The 21346-nt window shown below is 47.8% G+C and overlaps 1 protein-coding gene across 1 annotated transcript in view; it reads left to right on the top strand.

Moving 5' to 3' along the window:
- The window catches only part of IGFBP2 (insulin like growth factor binding protein 2), a 51747-nt gene extending 31678 nt beyond the window's left edge, over positions 1-20069 (top strand). Inside the window, exons 2-4 of the mRNA XM_085227568.1 lie at positions 15251-15474; positions 16514-16654; positions 18741-20069. Of these exons, the coding sequence (XP_085083694.1) occupies positions 15251-15474; positions 16514-16654; positions 18741-18908 (533 nt within the window). The 3' untranslated portion in view covers positions 18909-20069. The remainder of the gene's footprint in view (positions 1-15250; positions 15475-16513; positions 16655-18740) is intronic.
- The last annotated feature ends 1277 nt before the right edge of the window (positions 20070-21346 follow it).

Genomic DNA, 21346 nt, shown 5'->3' with positions numbered 1-21346 from the left:
ATGGCTTCTCCAATGATTCCTAACACTTTCCACCACCTGATGCTTTATTAAGAGTTTGTTCCTTTGTCTGTCTCTGGGGCTGTTTGCTGTATCAGTGAGGTGTTGTTTCTTGTCTGATTCAAGGATTTATGCTAACCTCATCAGTCACGGCAGTGGATCAAGGCAGCTTTTGTGAGCAATCAGCATCTGCAGACCTCCATTCTACACTCAATTTCACGGTAGCAGGTCTCATCTGAGCATTGCCCACTCTTTGGTGGAGGTACTTGGTTTGGGGGCCAGCTCATGCAGCGTCATGTCTTCTAGATGCATCCAGCTCTCTGGTGCTCTTGACTTTTTAGTTTTATGGCCAGAAGGAAGGTACGTTGTCCTGAAGCTTGACTCCTGGTCCAGCTCAGATCCCAGATTTTTACCATCTGAATTCCTGTTTTGACTTGAAAAATCACACCAGGAGAAGCTAATCACAGCCCTCCTGTAAACTGTGACAGCGGCTAATTAATTGGATTATCCATGTAAGTCTCATCCAGTAAATTGTTTTCATCTCAGTAACAATTTTGCATTTGGAAGGGTCACAGATTCCTTTTTAGTCTTTGTATACTTATCTATAGGTGAAAAAATATTTTCCCTTATGGCTTTTTTTTCTTTTTATCATCTTATCTTTCCACTTTTTCCTATGGAGATGCATCATGCAGCTTGATCTGTACATCACACGCACACAGAAGCAGCAAGCACAGTTGGCAACCCACCCAACTCATGTTCTTTGCATGCTGGGTGATGAGACCCAGGGTGGAGGACCCAGTTTGTTCCCAGTAAAGCTGGACCTGCCAGCTCTGCTGCTGTTTGCTGCAATAAATCCCAATCTCTGAATTTGTCTTAATGTTATTGCAGGTGTTAAATGCCACCCGTTGCTGCTGACTTTAAACCCTTCCCTGCAGGGCTGCCTGCCTACTGCTCCTCCGGGCATGTTTTTTAGGTAATGCAGGAGGAGATGTAGAGAAAGTAGCCTTCACCTTGGCTGCTGGGATTCCCCTGGTCTGGAAGAAATTGATGCTGAACAGATCCTTACTTGCACAGGGGCTGACTCAGTAAAGCTGATAGGAGTAAGATCAGCCTGATAATTTTCTTACCCTATATTCAGTAGGAAGAATTCACAATGAAAACAGACATGCGAATGCATATGGCTGAGACTGTCCATCTTGAGGTCTGCTCAGTCAAAGCTGGGTTTATCTGTTTACCAAGAGCAACACATGTTTTCTCTTCAACCCTCGGCAAGCCTTGCAGCTTCAGCCTGGCTGACATCGTCACTGTTTACTTGATGAGGCAAAGCATGGCCCCAGCAGAGAAGTGGCAGCGAGGCTGTGGCTGTGCTTTGTGAAAGGCAGGGATAAGGTGAGGGAGAAAACAATTATGGAATTGAGTGTTTTGGTGCAGAGTTGGAGGGTGGGTTTGCAATGGTAAACAGTTAATCAATACCAGATCATCTGTTTGACATATTAATTACTTCAGCCTATGCCAGATACAGATATCCTTGAAACCTGAAAAATTCCATTAAAAGATGCTTTCATTGGGATCCAGCCAAGGTGCTCTGCAGGCTTTTGAGAAAGAGCAGCCCATGGCAAGAGTGTGCTGATGGGCTGGAGCTGCCATGGTGGTGATGGGTGGCACTGCAAAGGTCTCCAGTCATGTTGGAGTCCCACACAACCTGTCACAACCCGGTGACGAATCCCTCATGAGCTCACTCTGGGGTGATGTCCCAGCTCTCAAATTGGGCAGCAGTAAGAACTGCTGCTGTTTTCTATGTGCTTTGGCTTTGTTCCTGTGCCCTTGGCTTGTGCCAAGGCCTTCTGTATTTGTGAAAAGGCCGGGCATTTTTCTTTCTCTTTAAAGCAGAGGTTTCCTGGCTCCCAGCCCCTTCTGAGGGCTGCAGTTGATTTCAGAGGTGTGATGGAGACCTGTGTGACAGGCAGCAGGTGTGTGCTGCTTTCTGAAGGTCACAGCTTGATGAAAGGGTCTTCAGAATCTTTCTCAGCAGTGTGAAGATCTACCCTTGGATGTGAAGGTCGCTTTTACTGCTTACTTGTTATCATGGGCTGTAAAGTGTGAAGAAGGAGAAGGTTGGTGTTTCTGTTTCATTCAGCATCCCATAAAAAGATCAGACAACGTGTCCAGAGGGGAAAACATCCTTGGTATAAATGGTTCCTAAGAGTCATAGAATCATTTGAGTTGGAAGGGGCTCATAAGAATCATCTAGTCCAAAAGGAGTAGTAGAGTAATTTATAGAGAATAGGTGACTGTGAAGTATGGAGATCTGTGTGCAGTCTCTGGCTTGGAAAGTTCCCAAATGTTGGTTTTTCAGAAGTGGAAGGGATCAATCCTTGTGTTTCCTCTAACATCTGCTGCTGACCCTGGCTGTAGCTGCTGATGGTGGTCCTGCACTGGAAGAACACATTTCTTGGCAGGGAGACATAAAGAAGAGTCATGTGCTGGGGCTTCCAACAAGCTGTGTGCAGCTGGACAAAGCTGCTTGTGCCTCTACATGGGCAAACATCTGTAATGGTCAGTTGTGCTTGGAGCTGCTCAGTCTGCACAGTGAGCATTGATGCAGCCTCCCTCTTCTGTCCCCTTTACACTGTTCAACACTAGTAATGTGGGTTGCACGAAAACCATAGCCTGTGGGACATGTGACCTTGAAGATAAGTCAGAGGGTCTCACTGCAGGTTTTGCTTTTTGTGTACTGTAGTGTCTAAGCTCTCCACCTTTGGAAGACAGGGTATCTGTGTGCTGATGACTTTGGTTGTTGTTTTTTCCATGGGTAGAACACAGCAGAAATCACTTGAAAGCTAAGGAGGGAATTTTTGATGTGAAAGATGTACGGGCACAAGGACAAGCCTTCCCCTGCCCCCAAGCAAGGGGAGAAGACAGGAGAGGTTTAGAAGGTATAATTTGCTTACATTCTCCCGAAGAGACCAGAAGAGCTTGTCTTGTTGAAAGTGGGTCTGCTTTCTTTGGTGAACTCTCAAGCTCTCAGCAACACCTGCCAGTTTGGGATGGGAAGTGCAGAGCTTAATTGCATTTTGACCCCTCTCTTTTAGCTCTCCTATTCAATTTTTTCTTCTTCTGGGCCTGAAGTCTTGTTGGACTTGAGCAGGAAGTACTGGGGAGCTCGTTCAGCTACTGCTAATGCGCCTTGCTTTTTGCCTGCTTCAGGGGTGGCTTTTGTGCTCAGACATCTGAGAAAAGATACCAGGCAGCAAGGATAAAAGATGGCTGAACTCAGCACCGCAGCATGAAATCAAACTGGAACGCAGCATTGGGAGGACTGACAGTGCTTTTAATATCTTACTCTGGAAGGAATGGGAGCAGGCACAGGACATGGATGCCTGCTTCCATTGGGAGTTTTGAAAGGCAGAGTTTACAAGTAGGGATCAGAGCAGTGCTGGCAGAGTAGGGCTCTGTGTATGGGTGGAAGGCAGGCTGCTGGTTGGAGGGGAGATGGCTGGGGCAGCTCCAGAGCCAGGATTGAGATGCTGCCGGTACCAGCCCATGCCAGACGCATTGTGATCTGAGAACTGTGGAAGGATGTTGGGCACAGATTCCTGGGAGGATGCCTCAGCCCAGCAGTGCTGCCCCAACTACTTCCTGCAGGAGGGAGCAGCCGTGCTATATTGCTGGGAAGCATTTGGGGTGGCTTAGTGGGAAGACTGCCAGTTCTGCAGTCAGTCCTCCTTTCCTCACGGGCAGGAACCAGCATCTTCCAGCACAGGGGCTGGCAAAGGGCATGAAGGACTTTAGTGCTTCCTGGAAGGCATTTCAAGCACCCTATGCATCACATCCAGGCTTCCTGAGCTGAGCTTTTCTGCTCCTCAGGCCACCTGGGAGGATGTGTCTGAGAAGGCTTGCAGTGTAATTGTTTGTGAGTGGTAGCTGGCACCCCTGCAGCCTGAGCTGAGTGGATGGAGGGGGACGTAGGGGCTGTGTTTTGATTTTGCCTTTCCTGTTTGTTGTAACTTGGCAGAGGCAAAGTTTTGGAGGCAGCAGGGGCAGTGAGACCTTTTTCTCTTCTTTCTTTTCTCCCTGGCATGCACTGCAGCACCTTCCACCAATAATGTTGATTTAAAAAAAAATATATATATTATTATTTTTTTTTTTTACCCGGGAGAGTCAGAGTGTGGGGAGATGGTGCATCAGAGCTCTGTGGTGTCAAAGAACAAAGAGCAGGGTACACAGGTCAGGGTTCATCGTGTAGAAGGGAGATGCAGCAAAAAGCTGTCCCAGCAAGCAAGTGACTGCAGCAAAGGCTTTTCTGTTTCAGGTGGGATTTCTATGGGGGGAAAAAAAACCTTAAAATAAATGAAGAAGCCCACAAACACACAGAACACTCTCTTCAAGGCCTGTTCAGAAAATGGAGATAAAGCAGCAATAAAGTCAAGTGCTCAATTAAGCCAGATGTACGTGCTCTAAAGCACTAACAGATGTGGCTCCGATGAAGTGCAGCTTTATAGACTGAGTGCTGTGGGGGTGGGCGCATGCGCCTGTGCTTTGTGATGGAGCAGTGCAGTGATTTTGTTTTTGGAGTTGCCAAAAGCCTTTGGTAGGGGCTGGGGGGGTTGATGACAGCACTCTGAGGCAGTTCAGCTAATGACAGCCTCTCACCTTCATGCTCTGGCTCCCTTGATGAGCTCTTGCACAAAGCCCTGTGCCTGTGGAGTTGAGTGCCTTTGAATGATCCCCAAATGTGGAGATGCAGAAATGCAGTAGAAGGTAGCAGGGTTCTTTAGGCTGAAAGGAGATGGATGGATGGGTGAGGCTTGTTTTTCACACATTGTATGTATTCAGTGCAAGGCAGTGAGTGGCCAGCTGAGCAGCTGGATTTTGGCTTGGGTGGGGCTCAGCTGTTTAGTGCTCAGACCACTTGCAAGGTTGGTTTGGAGAGGAGCTGAAACATTTGTATGGCACAAGCTAGCCAAAGCTGTGCCAAAGTGTTCTGGAGCAAACTCTGTGAGAATGTGTTCATTTGGAAGCTAGGATATCCCCAAGCATTTCCTTGTAGAAGCTCAGTGTTTTGTGTATTTGGGGTGATAGCACAGACAGGAATGGTTTGCTGTCAGTTGGGGATCTCCCTGTGTCATAAAGGGCTCTTTGTCACAAGCCTGGGTATCTTCCAAGCCTAATTCTCTGTACTGTAGCCAGATCTTCCAGGTATCAACTCTGGAGCTGATGGGAAGGCCCACATGGAGCTGAGCAGCACAGGGCAAGGAGTGCTGTGTGGATCAGGTGCACAGCAGTCACGCTTAGGCACTTGGTGCTGCATGTTTTGGCTGGATGTATGCCTGCAGCTCTGAGAGAATATTAGCTGCCCTTCTGGCTGCTCAGCTGCTTTATCATATCACTGGTTTGTGGTGGTCTGTATTCTAGGCATTGCGATGCCTCCCTCCTCCTTGGGAACGCAGCCGACTGATCTTCCCCTTTCCTTTCTTCCTTCCTCGACCGCAGTTTTATGACTCTCACTTCCTGCCTCTTGCTCAGCAGGAGGCTGCGTTCTCCTGAGGTTGGAGCTTGGGCAACTTCATGGGTGGCCCAAAATACGATATCGTTTGGAAATAAAACAGGATCCGTCCCCTTTCCCTACAAAGGCAGGAGCCTGAAGCAGTGACACAGCACAGCAGCACAGCGGGCTGCCTTGAGCTTACTCCTCCCACCTGTGTGGGAGGAAATTTCTCCTTCTGAACGCCAAACGCCATTGATCTACCCATGGCTTGGAAGGGTGGAAGTCAATAAAGGACTGTAAAGCTAACAAGCATTACCAGCATGTGCATGGCTGTTGTATGCCATATGCTGTCATTACAGATCAGCCAGTGTGCTGTACGTTGCTGCCTTCTGCTAGGATATCTGTGTGTCTCAGCCCTTCATGAAGTTACTGCATGTGTCAGTCAGCCATGGGACAAATCTGCAAGGCTGTATTTTGTTTGAACAGATCTGTTTGTTTGAAAAGTGGTTTCCTACCAGTGAGTCCTTCTTGCCTAAAGATTGGCAGTTGTCTGATTTCAGTAAATGATAAATGTGCAATCAAGATGGGGGTAAGTCCCTTCTTGCGGTGTTATTTATAATGACAGTTAAATTCAGCTCTGACCCTACATGGGAGAACAAGGGTAAGGAAATCCAGCAGAGGGACTGCCGAATGGTGAAATATTGGTCCAAGAACTCCACGGGAGATGAACAAAATGTTTTGACCTAACCTGAAACAATTGCAAAGTTGTTTAGTTTGGTCATCAAAAGCACAATCTGTGCACCTCAACCTGTAATTCACATAGGGGATATGGTGAATCTATAATGGCTGCCATAAGGAGGGAAGGATAATGTTTGTGAGCATTGTAGACAGCTGGGAGCTGCTGGTGGGCAGAAGAGGCTCAGCTAAATAGAGCAGATACTGTCTTTCCACCCACAGTTCAGTGCTCTGATTCTATTCGGAGGCAGTTGTGCTTTGTCTGTGGGGATTGCAGGTTCCTGGGGAAAATTCCGATATAGGGTTGGCTTTGAGAGCTGGTGCTCAGCCAAGGGGCTGCATGGGGACAGTAGGTCTGGTAGACCTGGAGGTGCTGGTGGTAGTAATTGCAGTTGGGGGTCTGGCATGGTTTCTGAGGAGAAGGTAGAAAGGACTTGCCATAATAATAGCATGTTTTGAAAAGGCAGACTTGGAGGAAATGCGCAATGAGATTTGGGTGGGTGGTGAGGGGAGCCCTGGACTGAGCCACTGTCTGGAAAATTGACTGTGGAAAAGTGAGATGTTATTTAAAAATTAGTAATACAAATGGCTGAAGTTCATTCCATTTGCATGCAATAGTCGTAATAAGTGGAGAAGCCAGTGTGGCTGAGAAGGGAGTGGAGCAACATCGGAGATAGATGAGAGACAGGCAGGCAGGGTGGGGCACTGCTCTGGCCTTTGGGGCTTTGTATTTTTTTACTTTTTTTTCTTCTTAATTTTCAAGCTTTTCTACCTTTCTGTAGAGCAGAAGGTCAGACTTCTGGCAACTCGGCTTGCAGCGTTCCCAGAAGGCAAATGGGAATGCTGCTGTAGGTTCATATCCTGTCTGGAGCTTCTGCCTGCCTTAGCTGTTGATCTCAGTGGGAGTTGTGATTGGGCACTAAAGGGCACAGTTGGATTTCCAGAGTCAGAATACGCCTTGCTGCTGGTCCAAGCCATCATTGAGGAGCTGGAACAGGAGGGCATCGCTTTGCCCGTGGAGGAAAAGCTTTTATGGCCAGAAATGACCACTGGACTATCTCTGCAAACTTTTATGAGAGACAAAAAACATTTTGCTGAGCCACCTTCATTTGGAACAAGAAATCTTGTATTTGGTTAAAGTACTCTATCCAAGGAACTTGCTACATGGTCTTGAAAACCCTCCTGGGCAGGTATGACAGTCTGCTGGAGAGTTAGCTTACTCCTTGATGCAGATTCAAAGGGATTTGTGGTCCGTCCTCAGCTAATTGTTGGTGCTGGTTTGTTAGTGCCTGGACTTGGGAAGGCAGTAATTTTTAAATGGGAAAAAGAGTCTGACTGTGTCCTGTGTATTGCATTTTCTCTAAAATCGTGAGAAAGATGAGTGGGTTTGGGGTGTTCATGAAGCTCTTGAACCTTGGAAGGGGCTGTTCTTCCTTTGATTGGTCTGCAGAGCTTTGTATGGGATGGGATGGGAATCATCCTTTTTAAGACTCCACATTCCTACAGTACAGAGGTGCAACATCCCAGTGCCAAAACAATGTCACTTACATAGCAATTAACTTGGGGATTATCATTGAGGCTACAGCAAGGAAAGATCTTCTGTGCAGTCCAGGCTATGAGATGCAGTAGCCTGAATGGTCTTGGTCTCGGAGATGACCCTATGTTTCCTAATAAACTAGCGTAATAAAGGAGATATGAACACTGCAGTGTAGCCTGAAGGAAATGAATGAAGTGATTTTGTGGTCTGATTTTGTTCTGGAAACTCAGAGGAAATAAGGATTTAGGGGCTGAGCTTAGACTGAAATGTGGTGCAGGCTTTTTGGGGTGGCTGGGGTACTGAAGACCACAGGAATGCATGCAAATGACAGGGAAAGGAAGGCAGAGAGGTGGCCTGGTGATGTTAACAGCTCAGTTCATTCACGCAGAAGCCTCTAATGACTATGAAGTAGCTACCCTAGGGATTTTACTAGCAGGGTCAAGGTCAAACAGGGAAGCTGCAGTGCAATTAATTTAAACTTCGAAGTGTTTTTGAGTTAATTCATTTGGTTCTGCTGGGAAGATTCCAGCTATGTGGAGGGCTAATCAGAGAATTGTGTTGAAAGGGCTGAGATACGGCTCACTAGCAAGGGAGAATGCTCTTATGGTGGCAGGGAGCTTGGAGAGCCTCACTCAGCAAAACCTTTCAGACACGTTAACATATTTCCCTAGCAGGCTGCCTTCACACGAGTTTAAGTTGTGTGTGTGGTATTGGGGGGTGGGGGATGGGGGTGATGGGGGGGAAGGGAGGGTTGGGAAGGATCAGTGTAGGTTTTACATGCTGCTTTTAGGACCAGATTCTTATCAGTGCCCTGGGAAACAAGCAAGTGGAGGGAGGTGGAGGTGGGTAAGTCAGCTTGGGCACTGTGGCAGAGGTGGGGCCAAACCACTGTGTCTGCCCATGAGCCAAGACCTGGTTCTGCTATGGCTTTTAGGAGTCTGGGGCATCTCTGCTGTAGGCATGCTTAGGGATGATGATTGTAACTCTGCAGTTCCATGTTCAGAGGAAGAAGTGGAAGAAAGGAAAATGGGTCGATGAGTGGCTGTTGAATAAGTAGATTGCAGAAGCATTTGTCTGCATTTTTGAGGGACCCAAGCAGTGCTTGGGAGAGGGACCCTATCATTCTTGACACAAAGCAAATGGCTGGCACAGGAGGGAGCAGGATGTCAAACAGCATTTTTGGGCTGGTTGTTGGCAGTAGGAGGGCTGGAGCGGACCTTTCCTGGAGGCGCTTTGTGCTCTTCTGGGCCCACAGGGAGTGGGCTGGTGATATGCTACATGGCCCATCAGCTGAATCTGTTGGAAAAAAAGTTAACAAAACAAACCTTGCTGTTTTATCTCTCTTCAGCCTGGCTGCACATGTTCGTGAAATGGTGGAAACTTAATATTTTTGAGAATTCTGTTCTTGTTTGAGATTTAGTTGGCATATGCTGACGTGTTTGTAGATATACTGGGAGGTGGAGGAGGACCTAATAGGGAGACAGGCAGTCATGCAAACACATGCAGAAACACATAAGAGGTAGGCTGTGTTATTGCACAAGTCCTGTATCCTTGGGAAACCAGTCTGCAAACATGATTTAAAAAAAAAAAAGTTTCAAGTGAAGCCTGGGGGAAGGGACATTTCAATGCCTCTTTCACTCTTATCTGCCATCATCTCTGTTTTGTTATCACTTCAGTACTTGCCCTAGAGTGCTGGAGGAGTTTGGGTGTGATGGGGCACAGACACACTGTAGGGCACTGTGTGGGTATATTTCGGGCTCTGTGCCCAGGTGGATGGAGGAGGGAAAGCTGCTCTGTGCAGCCACCAGGAAGGGGCAGAGAGAAGAATTAAGTTGCTTCTGGAGGCTGCGCTGCCCTGAGTCAGTGTCTCAGCATTTTGCAGGAGCATAAAGCATTTCCTGCTAGACAGCTGAGCCAAAGGAAGGCACTGGGTGCCCCTTGGATCACCCCAGCAGCTCAGAGCAGGGAGAGGAGCTTGTGAAGCAAGCCCTGGCCGGGACATAGCGTTCCCTCCTGCTGCTGGAGATGGGCTGAAAAGATTGGATGGCAACAAACAAAGGGTGTTTGAGAGCCCCAAGGGAGCTGTGGGTTCTTTGTGGACAGCGTACTGTTCAGGTCAGGCCATCTCTTGGAGACACAGTGGGAATTTCCTGGTAGTGATATGCAGCCACCTTGCTGGCTGGCATGGGTATACCCCTCGCAGCTGTGTCCTCTGCAGCCACTTGACATGCTTAACTGTCAGCAAGCATCTGAAGGGCACATGTTGGTTATGCAGAGATGTATGAGGCTGAGTGGAATAGGCTGGGCAGAGACCAGGAGGGAGTATCTAGGTGGGATTCCCACATAATTCATACCTGGGCAGCTTGATCTAGTGGCTGGCAAACCTGCTCATGACTTGGGTGTTGGAACTAGATGATCTTCAAGGTCCCTTCCAACCCAGACCAGTCTATGATTTCATGATAGCTGTTAGACCTGGTCTAGATGTAACCTGTAGTTCAGGAGCTTCCCATTTGTTGGGACTTAGTGGGGCATCTGGGGATGAGTTACTGTTCCCGGAGTTGTCCCCAGTTGGTCTCTGTGAGAAGTGTCCTGGGCCGGGATGGTTTTTCCATGCATCCCTTCTGCACCCTTTCTCTTCTACATTGCATATTGCTTGCACTCCCTCTGTGGCATTTTCCTACTGTATTTTGTGTGTGTGTGAAGCAGGGCGTGAAACTCGATTGGATGCTTTGATTTATTCTGCCTCTGAAGAGCCGCATCCAAACTGGCTCAGTTGTATGGGATTGGACCACACACCAATGCCCTCATGTCCATCCCTGCAGTGGTAACTGAGACCTGATGGATACTGCAGTGGTCCAGTCTTGTCCAGTCTGGCAGTGGTAGGCAGCAAACCTGGTTCCTTTCTGGGGCATGGTGGGCCAGAGAGCCTGGGGGGGACTTTGTTCTTGGCAGCTCTTGCCACAAGGAAATTGCAATGCCGATATAATCCCTGCTGGGAAATGTTTCCTGAGATATCTGAGCTCCCGGTCAACAACACCCACACCATAGCTATTAGAAAGGAACCTTTGCCCAGAGCTCTTCTTTAAATACTTTGCAGAAGGATGAGGTAGAGATCACTAGGGCTGCAGTCGGGGTCTGCTCCTTTACCTTCTCCCTCTGCAAGTTGATCACTGGCCACGGCTGTGATGCATGTTCAAGGTCAGGTTTAAAGGCTCTGTCTGCTCTCGGGCTGCAAAAGACAAGGGCTGGGCATCTGGGAATGGGGAGCAGAACTTGTTAAAATAGCTGTGTGTATCCCAGAAAGAACGCCTCTCTCTCCAGAATCGTTAGTGGACCATAATGTGCTTTGGAGATGGAGGGCAGTAGCTCCAGTGAGACGTGAGCTTGGGGCACATCCTGGGCACAGAGCTGAGGGGCGGGCTGTGGGCAGGGTGTTGAAGGTTACTTGGGTGAAATTTTCTGTGAGTTTGAGACCTCAGTCAGCACTTGAATTGCTATATAAACACTCTGGATAGATAAACGTGCATGCAAAACCTCTCAGTGAGCTGTTGTTGGAGGGAAGTGAATATAGGGGGAGAGCGACGCTGGCGAGGGCAATGCAGTCCTTGGCACGGCGCAAGCTCCCTGTGATGTCATGGTGCTTGCGGCTGGCTGAGTCCTGTCCTGTGGCCCACATATGCTTTGGGGCTCTCCAAAAGGATGGAGGTGTGTTTTTAATGTCAGACAGCTGCCTTTCTTTGCATGACGCTTTTCTCCTTGCAGTTCAGGAAGCAGCAGATCCTTTGCAAGCTTGTCTGTTTCTCTGCTGTGTTGGTGGAGGTGCCTAAAGGTCTCAAATCAGATTCTGAAAGCTTTCAGTACTGGAAATTGGTAGCGGTTCTGAAAATGTTGGCGAGACTGAGTGGCTCGATACAGACGTTAGTTGATGGCCATTGGATATGCTTCCACCTCAGCCAAGTCCTCGCCCCATTGAAGCTAATGGGAATTTTCCTTGAAAAAAGCCATAATAACATTTCATTTTCTTGCCATGGAGGAGCTGTTTCGTGTGTTCAGGAGAACTTCAGCTATCTGCTTTGATTCTTGCCACACTTGTCACGCCCTGCGCAAAGCGCTCTACCTTTTGATCCAAAATAGCACAGAAGATGTTTTCCACATGCCATAGGAAAATGGAAGAACTATAAAACATAATTGTTTTGGAGTTTGGCACTGCTCTGTTCACAGATATATTCAGTGTGAATTGAAATTGGTCAGCAAAAAGGCGTTTGCTAGGATGACAAATGGATTAAGATTGTGTATCTGACTCGATTCCATACCTGCCCATCCCATGCTGGTGGTGTTGGTAGGTGGCTGAATTGATCTATAGTCGTAAGCATGCATGGACATCTCTTTTCTCTTGAGCAGAGTTAGAGAGTATTATTTGGCTGTAAATAGCACTATTTGGCTCCCTGTTCTTCCAACGTAAGTACTCAGTGCTCTCGCCATTGCTGCCCGGTCCCTTTTAGCTCTTCAAAATGAGGCCCACCAAACTTGAGACTCTTCCATGAAGGGAAGGTGGGACTGATCTTCTCCATTCTGACCCTTTTTGTACTTGCTGGAGTAAGGGGAAGCCACGATTGATGGCTTGAATGAATGTGAGCAAGAGGACAGGAAAAACAGGTCCTTCTTGACCTTAAGCCATCTCTGGTAGCCCCAGGTCAGTCAGAACTCCAAAGGAGCAGCATGGGCTTCAGGAGATGGAAAAGCTGTGCTGGGGCTCTGGACTCAGCCCAGAGTGGATCAGCTCAGCAGCAGGGAGGAAGTCTTGCAGTCGATAGCAGCTGGACCTCTTTGGCCCTCAATCTGAGTTTGTTCCTGTGGTGGGTGCTCGAGGAGCCAAGACGGACCTCTCCCGTCCCTGGGTGTGTTTGTGCACATGGGCTTGCACGCTCTGCTCCCACCAGGGGTTTTCTTTGGGCTGATATTTGTTAGCATTGGAAAGTGAGAAAAATGAGTGAAAATATTATCAGAAGCAGGTTTTGTGAATGAATCAGCCGACAAGAGGCTTACCAGCTTGCCTTGATTTACTAGAGTGGTGCTTATTTGGGCAGATGTATATATATTTTAGTTGGAGGCAGGAAGAAGAATTGATTGGGAAGGTCACTGCATTCGTCACACTGCTGGTCTTCTGAATAGAGCTGGGCACCACATGGCATCCAAAATGCAGCCTTGCTACACTCGCTCTCCTCATGTTGTTGATAGTTTCATGATGCCACTAAGATGACAAAAAAGTCAAAAGGCTAAAACCCTCCTAAAGTGGCTCATTGGGATTCAGCTCCTGGCTAGCCTTGCCCATCTTCTGCATGTGACTTTTTCATTTGATCCTGTCTGAAGGGCAGCCTCGTGGCCTTCTCACTGTGTGTTTCTAATTAACGGGGAGACTTGTGGATAAACAGAAGATTCCTGCTCAAAAGTATTCCTTGCCCAGCTCCTCGGATGATAGCCAAGGCAGCAATTGCCAGGCAGCAGCCCAGACATTGAGCTCGCCCATCTGGCTATCAAGCCTCATCCAAATTCTTGTCTGGAACCAGTGTTGAGGAAAGTTACACACTTTGCCAGATTGGTTTTGCCCCATGTTTGCTTTTCAGTTGCTACCTAAGCAGCTTAAAAACTTGCAAACAAAACTCATTTAGTATTTCTGGGAAGTGTGCTGATCCCAGTACGGGGAGATTTGGGGCCAAAATCAAGAGGAAGTTCAAAAGGATATTGGACAGATCCACAAAGGATGGGGTCCTTTGGTGGCTTTTAAATCCTGTCAAGCAGATGCAATTTCCAGCACAGATGTGCTGTTGCTACTTGTCTGTAGCACAGGTTGGGAATGGTCCTTCTGAGGCACATCCACAAACAGATGCTGATGGGAATGGGATGCTGGGATGTGTCTGATCCAGCCTTCTTGGGCTGCTCTGCTGTCAGTCTATGGACAGCCATGTGTTTTCTGAGTAATTGTGGACAAAACTCTTCTTGCATTTTCCCCTCCAGGTTCCCAGGGTAGTAACACACTATGGTGCACTGTGGAGAAGAGCTCAGGAAGCTGTGACATAAAACATTTGTTATTATCACTTTTTTTTTTTTTTTTTTTTTACCCTGTATCAAGACAGTACAGTTATGTCCTGATAAAACATCACAATGCAGCTTTTAAAAGAAAGGTAGGATATTAGGAAAAACTTCTCTGAAAGAATGGTTGGACAATGGAATGGGCTGCTGGGAGGTGATTGGCTCACTGTCCCCCAGTGTCCCTGGAGATGTTCAAAAAACATGGAGAGGTGGCACTGAGGGATGTGGGCTAGTGGGCAGTGTTAGTGGTAGGTGGACAGTTGGAATAGGTGATTTTAGAGGTCTTTTCCAATTTTAATGAGTCTTCTAAGCTTCTAGATGTTAAAATCAAGATGCTCTGCATGCTTAGACTTAGAGAAAGCAGGATGGACTCATAAATGAAGTGAATTAAAGCATTGCGAGCCCTCTTTTGTTCGTGGTTTATTATAGTTTCTTCTTATGAGTATCTAGGGTGCTGGTTGGACTAGATGGTTTTTGTGTGGTCTTTTCCAACCATTATGATTCTATAATAAAGCTGAAATCAGAAATGCCAGTGGCATTCTGGACTGTGTTTGTTTGTGATGTGAGCCTGAGTGCTCTGATTTCCCTTGGTAATGTAAAGATGCTTTGTGTTCATCATCTCTATAGGACCGGAAGGATAAAACGGAGGGTGGAGGAGGTGAGAAGAGCCCAGTGTTATCCCAGCTTTTTTGCCAGCCGATTTTGAAGTGGCTGGATTAGGTAGGGGTCTTGTGGCAGAGCTGGTATGCCACATAGGGTAGTTCCGCAGTTAGAAGAAGTGCTCAAATCCAGCAGTAGATAGGCTGTGTGCTAGCAGCTGAATGAGTAATGTACCACATGACAAATGATGTGAAAGATGATATGGCAAGGATGATTACTGAAATGGCAGGATTTCTGCGGGAAATTAGGGTGGCCATAAAAGAAAGGCGAGGTATTTTTGAAAGCGGTCCTGATAATTTATTTTAGCACATTAATATTGAGTAAGTATTCCTGGAGATACTCTAGGGGATGATAGATGGACTCAAGGTATTGTTACTAATCACTGTGGTTTTCAGTTTTGGAGCAGAGACGCACTTGGCATCACTAACCCAACTGGACTTCTGATGGGAAAATTACATTCTTCGGGAAGTAATTTAGAAGGTCAAAGAAAAACCAGAAAGAACTTCTCCAGCAGCGATTTCCCCTGCTCTCTAAACTGTCTTTTAGTGCAGTAATAATAACTCCAGAATGAAAGAATCTATTCTCGCCTTCCAGATGAAAGAGCTAATGCAATTTAAAATTTTTGCATGCAAAGATTTTATGGCTTGGTAACTGGCCACGCTTGAAAGCAATCCAGGATGGGATGAACACATGAGAGGCCTGGCTGAGCTTGACCCTTTCCTTGTCTCCTCTCTCTCCTACAGACAATGGTGATGACCGGTCTGAGAGCATCCTTGCTGAGAACCATGTGGACAGCACTGGGGGGATGTTGAGTGGAGCCAGCAGCAGGAAACCCATTAAAACAGGCATGAAGGAGCTGGCGGTGATGAGGGAGAAGGTGAACGAGCAGCAGCGGCAGATGGGCAAAGTGGGCAAGGCCCATCACAACCATGAGGATTCAAAGAAGTCGCGGATGCCGACAGGCAGGGTGAGAGGAGGAGGGGGGGAAGCAGAGCTCAAGGATATGCAGAATGCAAAATGACATTTACAACAAACTGCCTTTAAAAGAGAAAAAGAGTAGGGAAAAAAAAAAAATAAAAAGAAAAGCAAACATTTATTTTGGCCTGAAGCTGAGGTTGAACGCACCATCTGATGAACTTTGATGTGCTGGCGAGGAGGCGTTATTTTCATTGCAGCTTCACATTCTGACAGCAGAGCTGGAGAAGGGGGGTCCTGCTGGCTCAGCACCAGCCCCCGCAGGCTGTGAGCCTTGCCTGCAACCCAGCTTTTGCACACCCTTTTTTTCCTAAGCAACTCCCCAGGGATGGCCTGCGGGATTTATGGTGTGGAACTCTGCCTGCACTGGGGATAGCCCCAGAGAGAGAATAGGCTGTGGAGTTGTCAAGAAGCAGGACAGTGCCCAATGTCCTACCTGGCCTGCTGCCCTCCGGTCCTTGGCCATGGTTTCCCTCTAGTGGGCAGCTAGGTCAAGGCAACTAGATGTCATGGGGATGGAAAGCCACCTCCAAAAACTTTGTAATATTTCTCTATCAGCATGGGGTATTTATATCTTAGGACCAGAAGAACAGAGAGGAACTTTGAGAACCTCACTTCCAAGGAACAGGCAGAGCAGCTGCTTATGGCCTCATCTCCCTAATCTACACTTCATGTGCTGTCCCAGATAAACCTTGCAACTGCAGTCCTTTAGGTCAAATTTAGCCTAACAGGCTGATGTCTGTGGCACAGATGTGGCTCCATGGCATGGTGCTGCTACCATTGGCTTAGAGACAAGTGCTGCCACTTGTCTAGGAGAAAAAAAGCAGATGCAGAAGGCAGTGAGGTGCAGAGTTGCTTTGGCTAACACCAGGTGGAATTTAACTGGACTGCCTTGGCGGGTCCTAGGCTTTGGAGTTAGGTATTAGTTTGCTCTTTACCATGTGAAGATTTGAGGTTATGACATGGCAAATGGTCCCTTTATCAGGATGTACATTTCTTGTTTTTTAATTTGTTTTCTTGGCTTTTTTCAGACCCCTTGTCAGCAGGAGCTGGATCAGGTCCTGGAACGCATCTCTACCATGCGACTGCCGGATGAGCGAGGTCCCCTGGAGCACCTCTACTCCCTCCACATCCCCAACTGTGACAAGCATGGCTTGTACAATCTCAAGCAGGCAAGTAGGAAGAACTGGAGCCCTGGAGCCAGCTGCATTCGTGGCAGCATCACTATGCTCAGCACTGCACAGAAATTACGCCCTACTCCTTGGGTGGCAGGAAGCAGGTCCCAGGGTGTGGGGACTGCCTGTCTGCTGTCCAGACCCAAAACATAGGGCAGTTGCATTTCTCATCAAGTTGTCATCACTAACAGGATGAGAGCTGAGCTTCCACTTATCCCCAGTACCTCTGTAGCGTAGTATGCCTTTGTTCCACCACAGACTAAATGATTGTATCATAGTGATTTCCTAACAAGGGTTACAAGCATTGCTGCAATGCTGTCTGCTCCTTTCTCTTGCCTCTTCCTAGATTGAATGTCTGCAGCTTTGCAGGAGGTATGCAGGAGGACAAGCTGGGAGCAGTATGGGTGTGGGATGTGCACAGAGAGTGATGAGAGAGATGATTCTTCTGCTCAGGTTGGAAACAGGAGCATGCTGAAGCTTTTCTGGCATGGGTCTCTCCCAGGAAAGGCTTTTACCTGTGCTGACTTCTTCCTTTCCTCTCTGTTTCATTCCCACACCTTCCCTGAACAGTTTTGCCCAGCAAAGCTTTGCAGCCAGACAAAATCAACCTTACCAAATGCGGGGCCTGGATCAGAGCTGGCTGCATGATATCTACAGTGAGAGGAATGGTCACAGGCTCTGGGGGCATCAGCAGATATTGCAGTAGAATCTGGAGCCAGACGGAAGCTCTGTTAAGCAGCAAAGCAACATCTGGGGGCTGGCTTGCATTGATAGTACCTGGATGTGAGCACCTCTTATAACTGTGCAGAATGATCCCTTGGAGAAGACCCAGACATCCTGCTGTTTTCATGGCTAAGCCTTTTTTTTTTTTTTTTTTTAAGAGCTACTTCCACCCTTTAGTTGGGAGCATTTTTTTCAAAAAAAGAAAAAGCCAAAAATGTTAGAAAAGAGCAGATTGCTCTGAGATAATCTTGCTTTGTCCTTTCTCTTCTCTGCACTATGCAGAAGTTGCACACTGATCATAGCTGCAGAAAAAGGGAACAAAAATGCTGTCTCTTCTGCCTGCCCTGGGTGAGGACAAACATGAGGCCATTCCCAGCTTTCAGTCCATCTGGGTTTCCAGAGCTGCGTGTCAGCTCCTTTTCCTTGGTTGGAAACTAGATGCCAATAAAAGCATTCCTGGCTGCTCCCACCTCCTGTGGGTCAGGACAAGGTGGAGGGTGCCTTAATGTGCTCTCATGCTGGGGAGCATTTTTATTTTTATTTTTATTTTTATTTTTATTTTTATTTTTATTTTTATTTTTATTTTTATTTTTATTTTTATTTTTATTTTATTTTTTACCTTTTTTCCTGCTTTTTTTCCCCCCGAATAAGGCTGCATTCTAACCTCAGTCCAGCTGCAGAAAATGGCTTGACTTCAGCTTTGCAGAATGCATGCAGAGTCTGCTGTAGGGGCTGGATCCTGCTGTGCCATGTTTAGGGATGTATTCATTTTGGATATGGGGGGATGAGAACCAGGTACAAGGTGCCTACAGCCTTGCAAGGGCAAGGAATAGCCATTACAGCAAGAAACTTCTCTCTTACCAGAGCAGGCTTTGGGGTATAGAGGCCATGTCCATGCTTGCTGTGGTCACTGCTGGGGTTGAGATCCTGTTCCCAAACATAGCTGAGTTTGTCCATGGACCCGTGTTGTCACATTTAGTATGTTTAACTCAATTTGCAGGCAGAATAAAGCTTATGCAGCTGCTCTGTAAGCATATTTCATCCCTACTCACCCAGGGATTGTTGACTGTCTAGGTGCTTTCATCCACAGTTGAAAGAGAAATGTAATTTGGGGATGATTGTCCTCATGGTTTATTGAAATCAGCTCAATGGTCTCATGCATAGAATCACTAATGTTGGAAAAGACCACTAAGATCATCTAGTCCAGCCATCCACGGTTTGAGGGAAGAAGCAGTGATGCTGCTACAGCACAGGCTCATCCAAGCTATCTGTGCTGAATCTCCAGAGAATCTATGTGGATGAGGGTGCTCGTCTCTCTGTATCTCCTCAGCTGATGCCTGCTCTATCCCTCTCTCTGCAGTGCAAGATGTCGGTGAACGGGCAGCGTGGAGAGTGCTGGTGTGTGGACCCCATCCATGGGAAAGTGATCCAGGGTGCACCCACCATCCGCGGGGACCCCGAGTGCCACCTCTTCTACACAGCCCATGAGCAGGAGGACCGGGGAGCACACGCCTTGCGGAGCCAGTAGATGGATGTAATCCTGCTTGCTGTGGCCCCGGTGCTGGATTTTTTACATGGGTTTCAGCATGTCTCTTTTAGGCTCTGGAAGAGACCGGGGTTGGGTCCTGTGTGCTGCCCTCCTGCTGCCCCAGTTCTTGGGGAGGGAAGAGATGACAGGAGGGGAAGGGTGGGGGGGGAGGGGGGGGAGGTTGCAAGGAGAAGGGACTACTTTCCTATAGTCTTTTGCCCAATGTCAGCCAGAGAACCAGTCTTTTTTGCTCCTCGCCCTGTGGCCCTGCCCTCCCTACTGCTTTGTGGCATATTCCTGCAGGCAAAACACCTAACCGTGGGTGGGAGAGGGAAAGAAAAAAAAAAAAAAGAAAAAAGAAAAAAGAAACGAACAACAAAGTTCCATTTCCCTCTTCCTACCTCCCTTCCCCGAGACCAAAGACTGTAAATACTGCCTCTCGTGTCCTGCCTGTCCCCTGTGCATTGGCCCTGGCGTGGGATGCGGTGTGGGAAGGAGGGAAGTCCCCTCTTTCCAGTTGGAGCGTGGCAGCATGATGGGGCTGCGTTCCTCAAGGGGGCATTGCCAGGGGATAAGGACGAGGCAGCCCCCTGAACCACTGCTGGTTGCAGCCAGCCCTGCTGCTCTGGGAGGATGGGGCCTTTGGGTGACTGTGGAGCTGAATGCTTGGTTTTCTGAGGGGTTTGGAGGGCTGCTGCCCGGTATTTCTTAGGATTGGCTTAAGCTGAGGGAGCTAAAGTGAACTCGCCGGGGCTGGGTGGAAGGATGCCTGTGTAGATTTTAGGATAATAAGCCAGGGAGTGTCTCTCTTTCTTTCTTTCTAGATAGGAAAAACCCATCTAAAACCTGCACTCCCAGCAGCTGCTCTTGTCCCTCCATTTTCGCTTGGGACAGGAGTGAGCATCTGCTTTTCAGCGCACATTTTTTTTATTGTAAGTACAGTATATATCATGCTTTGTAAAGGCCCAGACACACACACGCACCCCTCTGCCCACATGCATGTTTGTATAGGTTAAATCCAAGCAATTGCAGGCGCTCTGAGATGTTTTGCACTGGACGTGCTGCTCTGAGGACCGATGTCTCTGCCATTACTTCACCTGTTGATTTCTTTCTGTACAGAACACACCGACGCTGAGAATAAATAACTTCCCTGTCGCCGAAGCAAGGAGACTTTTTCTTCCTTCCCCCCATTTTTAATGTGGATTCCATTTGCAAAACAATTGCAAACATTCTTATCCTTACTACAGTAAGGGGAGAAATATAGAGTTTTTTGTGGGACCTTGGGCAGGGCTGGGATGGGCCCACAGAGGGGCTGAGGGGTGCTGCCAGCATATGCTCCTTGGGGTTGTGGGACAAACACCACTCACCTGGGGACTTGGGCTGGGGAAAGAAAAGCAAAAAGCCCAAAACTCTGCAGTAATGGGAATGCTGGGGTTTGTTGCTGTTCCTTACCCCCTCACTTCCCCCCACCTTCCTAGCCCGAAGTTTCCCAAGTGCAAAGAGCAGGGACAGTCTATGCAGATTGAACTCCTCATGTCCTTGCAGGAGTTTGGAAGTATCAGTGGAAGAGAAAAGGAAAATGCTTTGGGGCTGTAGGAGGAAAGTGATAGAGAGATGTGAGTATGTGAGAGAGAGGGAGTGAGAATGTATCAGAGAGAAAGAGAATGCACCTGAATGCAGAACTGAGTAACTGTAAAAATGATGCTACCTGTCTTCTGTTAACAGCACAGGGTGTTCAGCTTTTCCATGTAAACCATGCACACTCTGGCTGTCAGCTGCAGTTTGTACTTTTTGTTTTGTTTAGGAACCAGGAAGTTTTCTTTTTGTGTTTTTCTTTTCTCTTTGGGAGATGCTGAGCTGCGTAAAGTTGGAATAAATTAAATGGGATGCCAGAAAACTGTCATCTTCCCCCTCCCCAACCTTCTCTATTAAATAGAGCATGTTTTCTTGCCTGATGCATCACACACAAACTTGGGCTTTTGCCCTGGGGGTGTTGTAAATGCTGAGCCCAATGAGCAGCATTGGGAGTTTGGTTTTTACCCCTACTGGTCCCAGTTGTGTGAGCTGGGAAGCCCTGGTGTCACCCCATCCCCTCTCTTCCTGCTCTGTGGGTGTTTCTGCAGTTCTGCACAATGCAGCCATGCCTTTGAGTCCTCTCAAGTCAGCATCTGCCCGACACATGTGCAGAGGCAGTTTTGCTGCCTGATGGCAGACAGGTCTGGTGGAAAAAGGTGGTTTTTGGCACAATGTTCTTGCTGGGAGGGGGGCTGTAGAAGCACCCTGTTCAACCTGGGAGCTCTGTGAGAGCTTTGCAAGGGCACAAAGTCCCTCTGCCCTGGGACTTCAGCAGATATTTGGGTGAAGGTCAGCTCCTCCCAGACTCCCAGTCTTCAGGATTTTGGGTGCTTTTCAAGTTGGTTCTTGCAGCCGGTCATGCT

This window comes from Meleagris gallopavo, chromosome 7, assembly GCF_905368555.1.
Source record: "Meleagris gallopavo chromosome 7, MGAL_WU_HG_1.1, whole genome shotgun sequence".
Classification (NCBI taxonomy): domain Eukaryota; kingdom Metazoa; phylum Chordata; class Aves; order Galliformes; family Phasianidae; genus Meleagris; species Meleagris gallopavo.
This window is presented reverse-complemented; position numbering and strand designations above follow the sequence as displayed.